At 41.3% G+C, this 9,842-nt stretch overlaps 1 protein-coding gene across 1 annotated transcript in view; it reads left to right on the forward strand.

The window, feature by feature from the left end:
- The window catches only part of BACH1 (BTB domain and CNC homolog 1), a 40,999-nt gene extending 35,982 nt beyond the window's left edge, over positions 1-5,017 (forward strand). Inside the window, 1 exon segment of the mRNA XM_047795269.1 lies at positions 792-5,017. Within this exon segment, the coding sequence (XP_047651225.1) occupies positions 792-1,235 (444 nt within the window). The 3' untranslated portion in view covers positions 1,236-5,017.
- The last annotated feature ends 4,825 nt before the right edge of the window (positions 5,018-9,842 follow it).

Raw genomic sequence — 9,842 nt, forward strand, 5'->3', positions numbered from 1 at the left:
ATACTTTTAAAATGAAAGTAACAGCAGCACCAATAATAATTAACAAACACAAATCCCCCCCCCCCCAATTCTTCACACTTTAGTAACTCACTCACTAGCTTTCTGACTCTGGGCATGTTAAACTCTGAAAACCCATGAAGTGGATTTGCTATTACTGAGATCAACAGAGTCGTGAGGATTATGTAGTTGAGACTGCATATTTTAAAATATTTAGTCCAGTATCTGGGACAGAGTAAATGCGCACCTAATGCCAGTCACTCTTAGAACTTGCAGGAGTTATGGTCACTGTGGTTGTACTTTTTGGGTTGTATTCCATCCAAAAAGTCTGCGTTTGTTTATCTGTAGTCCACAAATCCAAAAAGCTCTGAAAACTTTGCAGGTTTGCACAACAAAACTATTTTGGCCAAAAAAGCTGACACAAACTGACATCAGGATATATAGAGTCTTTATTTATCATACTCACATTTTGTGCATTGATACTTTAATGTGTGTGTTTAGAAATGAAAAGGCGCCTGATAGTGGTGTGCTACTAGCGGAATTATGTGTGTCTGTATTTTCTTTTCTAAAATCTGAAAAATTTGAAATCTCAAGATACATGTAAGCCTAAAAGTTTAAGATGGGGGCTTCTGGACCTGAGGTATTTAATGTATCTTTGAGTTGAATTGACAGGAAGAACTCCATGTGGTCTTGTTTAGTGAGAAGACACTGCGAATCTGAATGTTTGGTCGCCTTAGGGATGTTGATCGAGCTCATAAACACAATTCACTGTATTCTCTTTCTCACCTTCACAGCAAAACGAAAAGGAGAGCTTGTTGAAGGAGAGGGATCACATTTTGTCAACTCTGGGCGAGACAAAGCAGAACCTAACTGGACTTTGCCAGCAAGTCTGTAAAGAAGCAGCTCTAAGTCAAGAACAAATACAGATACTCGCCAAGTACTCGGCCTCCGATTGCCCGCTTTCCTTTTTAGTTTCTGAGAAAGGAAAGAGTTCTTCTGATGGTGAGCTTGTTTTACCATCAATCTTGAGTTTGTCTGAAGGGCCTGCAGCTGGGCCACCTTCAGGGGAGCAGAGCCCCCACTATCCCAGCGCCAAGGGCAGCGAGGCCGGCCAGGAGTCCTCGGCAACTGTCAGTGCCCCCTCGGAGCTGGCTGGGCCTGGGGAGCAGTGTCGCCAGAGTGGTGGCATCTCGGATTTCTGTCAGCAGATGACCGACAAATGTACTACTGATGAGTAAACTTGCATCCACTTCCTCCAAACCGTCTCATTTTCTACTGAAGTTTGAACATCGTCTTGAGAGCCCGATGTAGCCATTTGTCTCTAAAACGATATTGTTTTTCTCCCCTGGTAGTTTGCCGTTAAGAGAGTTCCCTTGACCTTTCCCGTGATTTCAGTAGGAGAGGCAGGAATGACTTGCCTCCTGGATGCCGAAACATCACATGTGAACATGTAGTAAGGCTTTGAAAAACTCATGTCCTAAAGAATAATAACTATTAGTAGTGACTCTGCCCAGGATTCAAAATAAATAAGAACACGAAAACCATAGCAAATCAAACAACAGTTAAATAGCTTGAAACATCTGCAGCTAGTTCCTACTACAAAGAAACAGCCTGCAGAAGTTTAATAATCTGACCTTCTTACAATGTAGTGGTTTAAAAGAAAAATTTCCCCCAAGTAACACTGATAGAGCTCATTCCTTCTGAGAAGTAGGGTGTCAGCTCCTCAGGAATATTTGTGTAGAACTGCAGTGTGAAAAAATAAATAAAGCATCTTGCCTGAATCCTGGCACTTTGTTCTTCAGCTCCTAGTAAAGCCAGAGGTTGGTTGGCCTGCGCTGTGAGTCCTGAGCTCTGGGGAAGTAGTTAGGAAACAGGGCAGGTAGCTGGCCTAAGGCAGAGGCTTCTGCTCCTCCTCCGTATCAACTTTAAAAGAGTTCTGACTACGACAACAGTAGATAAGTGTCATTTCCCTCTTTTTTCTCTTCAGTCTCTTCCGCATCTGAGTCCATCATGGTCTTTCTGCTTCCTGTCATTCTTGTCCCTTTGGAAAAAGAAATAAGACTCAGGATGCAGTGGCCTGAGCTAATGCATTGGCAGTATTGTCTTAGCCTCCTTAGAGTCCTGGAGGGCTCACCAAATACAAGGCTGTTTGCCTGCCCTACATAGGTCACCCATGCAAGAAAACCAGATATTGCAGGGAGACAAAAATTGCCTACATTTGTCAGGAATGGCAGTTCATTTTCCATCCTATTTTTGAAGTCCTATGATTTATTTGCAAAAGGCATTATTATAGATAAAAATGTATCCACAACAACCATGCAGGTTTGTGAAATAGGATGAAACTTGATCTTGACCCACTGTGGATTTGAACTGGAAGCCAGATTTAATCTCGCTCTCTTCCCCAAATCTAGTGTATAAGGGCACACAAGTAATTTTGGACTTGGAGTTCCCGTCGTAGCTCAGAGGTTAACGAATCTGACTAGGAACCGTGAGGTTGCGGGTTCGATGCTTGGCCTTGCTCAGTGGGTGAAGGATCCGGCGTTGCCGTGAGCTGTGGTGTAGGTCGCAGACGCGGCTCGGATCCAGCTTTGTTGTGAGTCTGGCGGAGGCTGGCGGCTAGATCTCCGAGCTCCGATTCAACCCGTAACCTGGGAACCTCCGTATGCCACGGGAGCGGCCAAAGAAATGGCAAAAGAAAAAAAAAAAGTAATTTTGCACTTGGGCATTTTAAAAATCAGTCTTTGTGTTTATTCAGGTCTATTTTAAAATAATTTTTTTAGGTGTTTCCTTGTGGTTAAGGATCCTGTGCTGTCACTGCAGAGGCTGGGGTTGCTGCTGTGGCATGGGTTCAGTCCAGTCCCTGGCCTGGGAGCTTCCACATGCTGCTGGTGTGGCCAAAAGAAAAAAAAATTTTTTTTAAATAATCTGAGCACCTGCCCCATAACATTTTGCAGTGGTTCTTAGCCATTCTGCTGTTATAGATTTGTTGGGGGGTCAAGTTATGAGCCTCTCAACAATGAAAAAAAATGTATATTCACATTCACAGAAGCATTTGCAGAACAAAGTTTGAAAGGGTACAAAGAGTAATTTTTAGTGTTTGCGTTAGAAAGTATCTCATTTCACCAAAATTAGATGCCTGAGAGAGAGACTTTTGTAGGTGAAATCCTGAGTCTAGCGAAGGGCTTGCATAGCCGATGCGGGAGGTCTCCATCCCCCACAGAACAGTGGGTCTGAAGCCAGGCGGCCTTTACTGTGAGTGTTTGGGGACCAGACTTAATATTTCAGAGCAATTTGTCAAGTGTTACCCCTTTTCTTGCGGGGTGGGGGGGTGTTGGTGGAGAGGTTGCCTGGTATCTTCAGTGATTTGTGAGTTATCTCTGTTTATCAACTTAGTTGTAAGAGAAAACTAGTTGGGCTCATTTATTTTCTAGAGGCTTTTAGAGGTATACTCAGTTTGTCAGGGAGAATGTTAACTCTGTGATAGTCCATCCCATATTATAAAAGAATGATATGTGCGTATGTGTGTATAGATCCTTCCATGTAGCTATTTCTTTGATACTTGTTCCTTTAATTTTAACTTCAAAATAGAAAATAATATAAAAACGTTTCCGGTTTACAAAATGTAAAATCTTATACAAGCCAATGGACTCCTGGATTTCCTACCTCAGTGTACACGGGACTGTTTGTCATATCAGTTTGTGTATGTGCAAATGTCAAATAATCTTTTGCTTTAATTGCTACTGTAAATAACTGCTTTGAAATACTTCTTATTTTATGATAGTCTTCAGAGTTTAAATATGATTTTTAAGGCACTTGGTTTAAATTTCTCTCTACATATAAATAGTTTAGCATTAAGGGTTTATTTTAAATGATACTCTGATTGTTGGCCAAGTGTAATATTTCATAAAATATAGCATTACTTTTAATAGCCAGCATGTAATACAAGTAAAACTACACTACCTCATACCTACATGATTTTCAAGTTGTAATCCAGAGGGACAGAGAGAGAGAAAAAAAATTTTCTTTGTCTTTTGGCCATAAAGTGGGGCAGTTTTTTATATATTGCATAGCATTACACATTTATGCCTATTTTAACATTAACTTCTAAAGAAGTTTTTTTCTAAGAAAATTTAAGTTTTTTGTTTTGTTTTTTTTTTTGAGGCTGCCGAAGACAAATGACAGGATTATGTGTATACAGTGTATATCTTTTCCTTCATGCAGAATTTTGGCAAGGTAGTTTTCCATTTGTGTATTGCATATTTACATAATCATTGTTCCTTATTTTATGAGTTGGCCTTCTCATTGCCTGATGATTTTTAAAAAGCTGTTAGGTCTCTCTCAGTAAAATAACTGTACCTTAAAAATTTTTTTTTGTTATTTGAATCCTGCAGCTATAGCACATAATTTGTTGTTAAATCATTATGTTAAAAACAAATATGGGTACAAATCTACATTCTCCTCTGTGCATTTTATAGCAATTTACTATAGCTTAATGTGCAACTAATTTAAAATAAGGAATCAAATATATTTGATGCCGTGGACGATACAAGTTGAATGTGGACATGTAGCCACATTAACAACTTGGAAAAAATTTTAAAATGGCAATGCTACAATGAATTCTCAGGTGAACTTTTTTTTTCAGTTATAAAACATCTATTTTGAATTTGTAAATATTTTAACTGTTTTATTAAGGCATGTGTATAATAAACTGTTATTTGAAATCTGTTGGGCAGAATGCAAACTTAAAGCCATAATGGTAAAAGATGGCATACTGATTGTAAAATAAACAGAAGTAATAACAGCTATTGATTTTTTTTGTATCTTTCATAATATAATTTTCTAACAATGCAATAAAACCACTAAATTTATATACCCATATCCTGTTAAGATCATGTTTCATTACAAGTGAACTCTCATAGTATTTAATTTAATTTCCTGATGTGCTTATCCAAATGTAGCAAAACTAGAAATGTTAGATGTTGATTAAATTGACAGTTCAATAAAATTCTCTCAAATTGCCTCTGATTGACTAGAATTGTACATTCCATTTCCATTTTTTCACCTCATATGAATTTACTGATTTAGTCTTTCAACAGTAAACAGTATGAGTATGGCATTTGTATGAAGGAGCCTTTTGTGAGTCAACATGTCTGAAAAGAAAAGAAGTCTCCAGCAATCAAGCATTTAAGAAAACACAGACATTAGCCTTGCTTCTGATTTAATTTTAGTCTAGTCTTTGGTCTGTGCAGTAGGTTTTCTAAGGAGTAGTATTTCTTTCAGTCCTTTAAAAATTTATCTGCTGAGTCAATTCTACTGTGTTACATTCAACTTCTAACCAGGCCCTTGTAGTCAAGCTTTGAGCAACTGCTCAGAGCTGTTAGCAATCCAGATCCCTGTCCTCTGGTTTAGTAACTGTGAGGCTCAACTGGGGGTGAGGGTGGAGGCTTAGTTTTGGCCTTAGGCTCATTGATCATTGGTCATTTCCGGGAGAAAGATACTGCATAATGCTTTAAAAACATTTTTCTTTTATTATAGTTCATTTACAGTGTTCTGTCAATTTCTGCCATACCGCAAAATGACCCAGTTATACATGTATGTGCTTCTTTTTCTCGTATTCTATCATGTTCCATCATAAGTGATTGGATATACTTCCACGTGCTCATTGCTTACACACTCCACATGCGATAGTTTACCTATACTAACCATAAACTCCCAGTCCATCCCATTCCCTCCCCTTCCCTCTTGGCAACCGCAAGTCTGTTCTCCATGTCCATAAATTTGTTTCTGTTGTGTAGATAGGTTCATTTGTGCTATGTGTTAGATTCCAGATATAAGTGATATCATATGGTATTTGTCTTTCTCCTTCTGACTTACTTCACTTCGTATGAGAGTCTCTAGTTCCATCCATGTTGCTGCAAATGGCATTATTTTGTTCTTTTTTATGGCTGAGTAGTATTCCATTGTGCATCTGTACCACATCTTAATCCATTCACCTGTTGATGGTCATTTAGTTTCCATGTCTTGGCTATTGTCAGTAGAGCTGCTATGAACATAAGGGTGCATGAATCTTTTATTTTTGTCTTTTTTTAGGGCTGCACCTGAGGCATATGGAAGTTCCCAGGCTGGGGTCAAATCAGAACTGTAGCCACCAGCCTTCACCACAGCCACGGCGACGTCAGATCCAAGCCGCATCTGTGACCTATGCCGCAGCTTGTGGCAATGTTGGATCCTTAACCCACTGAGTGAGACCAGGAGCAAACTTGCATCCTCATAGATACTAGCTGGATTCTTAACCCACTGAGCCACAACGGGAACTCTTTTTTTTTTTTTTTAAATGAAAGTTTTGTCTGGGTCTATGCCCAGGAGTGGGGATTGCTGGATCATATGGTAGTTCTATGTTTAGTTTTCTGAGGTAAGTCCATACTGTTTTCCATAGTGGTTGTACCAGTTTACATTCCCACCAGCAGTGTAGGAGGGTTCCTTTTTTCCATCACCTCTCCAGCATTTGTTATTTGTAGACTGACTTATTGTAGCCATTCTGACTGGTGTGAGGTGGTACCTCATTGTAGTTTTGACTTGTGTTTCTCTAATAATTAGTAATGTTGAACATTTTTTCATGTGCCTATTGGTCTCAGGTCTTGTGCCCCTTCTTCAGTTGGGTTGCTTTCATTTACATTTCCCCTTCCTACAGGGTGTTTCCGGCACCCAGGCTGGGTTGAGTGAGGGCTCCCTCTAGGGGCTTTGAGGCCACACTCCTGTGAATAGGCATTTTCAGGCCTGAACCTAAGGATGTGTAGTCTGTCCCCTTCCAAAGCAAGGTTTAGGTTTAAGAAACCTGTCTCCCAGGGATATTTTACACAGACTTAAGCAATCTAGAGGCAACTAAGAACAAGCCATATGGGTCCAAGGCTAGTCCCTTACCATCCCCCTCTTGGGCCTGCATGAAAAGGGAGTTGGGGATAGTGAGTGTAGCATTGGTGATACCTGCCTGACTCCACCAATTAAAAGCTAGAACCTGCCCAGCACTCTGTAGTGCATTGAACCCAGCTGCCTTGAAAAAAAGCAGGAAAGCAACGCATCCTTTTCCCAGTTCTGCTTAAGAGCCCCGTGAAGTGCTTTGCCCTGGAAACTGCAGCGGTAGTGCCTAGAGGCTGCCTGTCTGGACTGAGGGCCGGCTGCTGCTGGGCCTTTGTTTGTAAGGTTGCAGCACTGCTGGTGTTGCAGAGGACTCCCACAGACCTGCCACCTGGGAGTTAAATCTGTGCCACAGTGCACCCATCTTCTAAGGCTTCTTGCAGTCCACCAAGTTCACGGTTGGGGGGTGTGTGGCACTGATATTTCTGCCAATTGAGTTTAAGTTCACAGACTGTAGATTCTGGCAAGTGGGCATTGACTGGCATCAGGGGACACTGATAGAAGGAATCTCTCCACATCACCGATATCCACTACAGCCTTTGGGTACACTAGGTACTGTATTCCAGGGATGTAACTTTTCCGGAGATAACTGTTCTAATGATTGGAGATTGGCTCGTTTTCAAACAAGGTGGCACAGATGCTGTGTGATCCTCCTGTGTGTCTCATGATCATTCTGAGTTGCTTTAGACTCTTGGCATGAAGCCATTACAACTTTTGAGTCCCTGAAGAGATGACATTGCTTTTGGGAGAGGTGACCCTCACCTCTGCAGTTGGGACCCCGGAGAAAGTCCCATTCTGCCAGTAAAATACCATAAGCAACAGTGACCCTCCAGGTTCAAAAGACTCACAGGCTCGCCTAAAATCTCTCACCCAGGCCACCACCTGTGCTACAGTGCTGTGAAAACTCACTGGGCCTACTTCAAGCCTCCACCAGCCCAAAGTTAAAATTCCCTGGCCTCCGTTGTGTGCCATGCATGGCACCATGAGGTTCCAGATGACATGTATACTTTACTAGCAAACTCTATTCTTTTTTTTTTTTTTTTTTTGCTTTTTAGGTCCACACCTGCAGCATATGGAAGTTCCCAGGCTAGGGGTCAAATTGTATCTATAGCTGCCAGCCTACACCACAGCCACAGCAATGCTGGATCCTTAACCCACTGAGCAAGGCCAGGGATTGAACCCTGAGTCCTCACAGATACTAATTGGTTCGTTTCCGTGGCACCACAGTGGGAACTCCCCCAAATTCTATTCTTAGGGTTTTGATTTCTCAGGATCTCTAAACACTCTCCCCCACCCCCTCCAAATGTTGGGCTTCTAGAGGAGCATGTCATATTCCTTTCCTGAGTTATGAACAATTAGAGAAATACATGAAGGAATGGTGGATGGAAAACTGAAATCAAACCTCAATAAAGAGTAATCAAAGGAGTCGCTTAGAGAGAGTGCCTCGTGGGATCTCTGAAATGGGGCAAGTTTGTGTTATCAGTTTGTCTCCTGTTGGAGGGAAGTGACTTACACTTCTGGTTACCACGAAGAGGTGGCATGGTGCTTCTTTCAGCAGCGCCACACCACCTATATTTGCTGTACCCTCATCAGAGGGGCTGAGCACAACTGGTGCTACAGGGCTATCCCAAGAGGAAGAAGGCCTATGCCGAGTGGAGAAGAACAGTTATTATTTCTCAAATCCATCCATCAGATACGTCACTCCATCTCTCCAGGAATGGAGTGAATCAAGAGGTTAAGGGAAGCTCTCCTGGAAGCTGAAACATAGGAGACGAAGGGGAAAATGTGGCGAGGAATGATCTCCATGGCCAGTCTGGGGGCTTTGGAAACTTGACAAGAAACAGCAAGGTATTCAAGAGAAGCCAGCCACAATGAAAGTCACAGATTCGCTCTCCCAGCCTCCACCCCTATTGGGAACCTGGGTTTAGAAACAAAGCATTACCTTGTGCTTGAGCCCAAACACCTCTTCTTCTTCTTCTTCTCCTTCACCTCTGTTATTTAGATTGTCCTGGAAGTTTAAACAAAAAAAATCAGTTTTAAAATTGATGATCACACATTCCTTTTTCATTTAAAAATAATGGTCTTTTCAGCAGATAGTTTTTCTTTTCCTCTCTTAGTTTACATTTAATCACTGTCCCCAAAGCCAGAAACCCAGCTGTTTTCTTTTTTTTTTTTCTTTTCTTTTTTTTAGGGCCTCACCTGGGGCATATGGAAGTTCCCAGGCTAGGGGTCGATCGGAGCTGCAGCTGCCGGCCTACACCACAGCCACAGCAACTTGGGATCTGAGCCACGTCTGCGACCTATGCTACAGCTCACAGCAACGAAGGATCCATAACCCACTGAGCAAGGATGAACCTGCATCCTCTCAAACACTATGTCAGGTTGCTAACCAGATGAGCCACAAGGGAATGGTTAATTTCCTTCTTTCAGGAGACTGGACCTAAATAATTTTTTAGATATCATTTTTTTTTTTTTTTTTTTGCCAAACTCACGGCATATGGAAGTTGTCCGGCCAGGGATTGGATCTGAGTCTCAGCTGCTACCTACGCCACAGCTGTGGCAATGCTGGGTCCTTAACCCACTCTGCCACAGTGGGAACTCCTAGATACCATCTTGATACACAGGTTTCTGGTGTGATATTAATCTCTTGCCAGGAGGTCTTGTGAATAATACCCAGAGCACTATTAAATATGGAAATATCCACCATGATTTCTAAAGTAATACCTCTGATCCTACTCAGAAACTTAAAGTCTTTTTGCTTTGGCATATTAATTTCAAAGAATTTTCCTTTGTAAAATAAGTAAACTTCTGTTTTGCTGGCTTTGATTTAAATAACCTTAGATGAACAGAACTACTACTAGTACCTTTAAAATAAATTTTTCTAAAGAAAATAATTTTTTTAAACACTGTTTTGGACCTGTCTGAGATTT

Source organism: Phacochoerus africanus, chromosome 1 (assembly GCF_016906955.1).
Source record: "Phacochoerus africanus isolate WHEZ1 chromosome 1, ROS_Pafr_v1, whole genome shotgun sequence".
Classification (NCBI taxonomy): domain Eukaryota; kingdom Metazoa; phylum Chordata; class Mammalia; order Artiodactyla; family Suidae; genus Phacochoerus; species Phacochoerus africanus.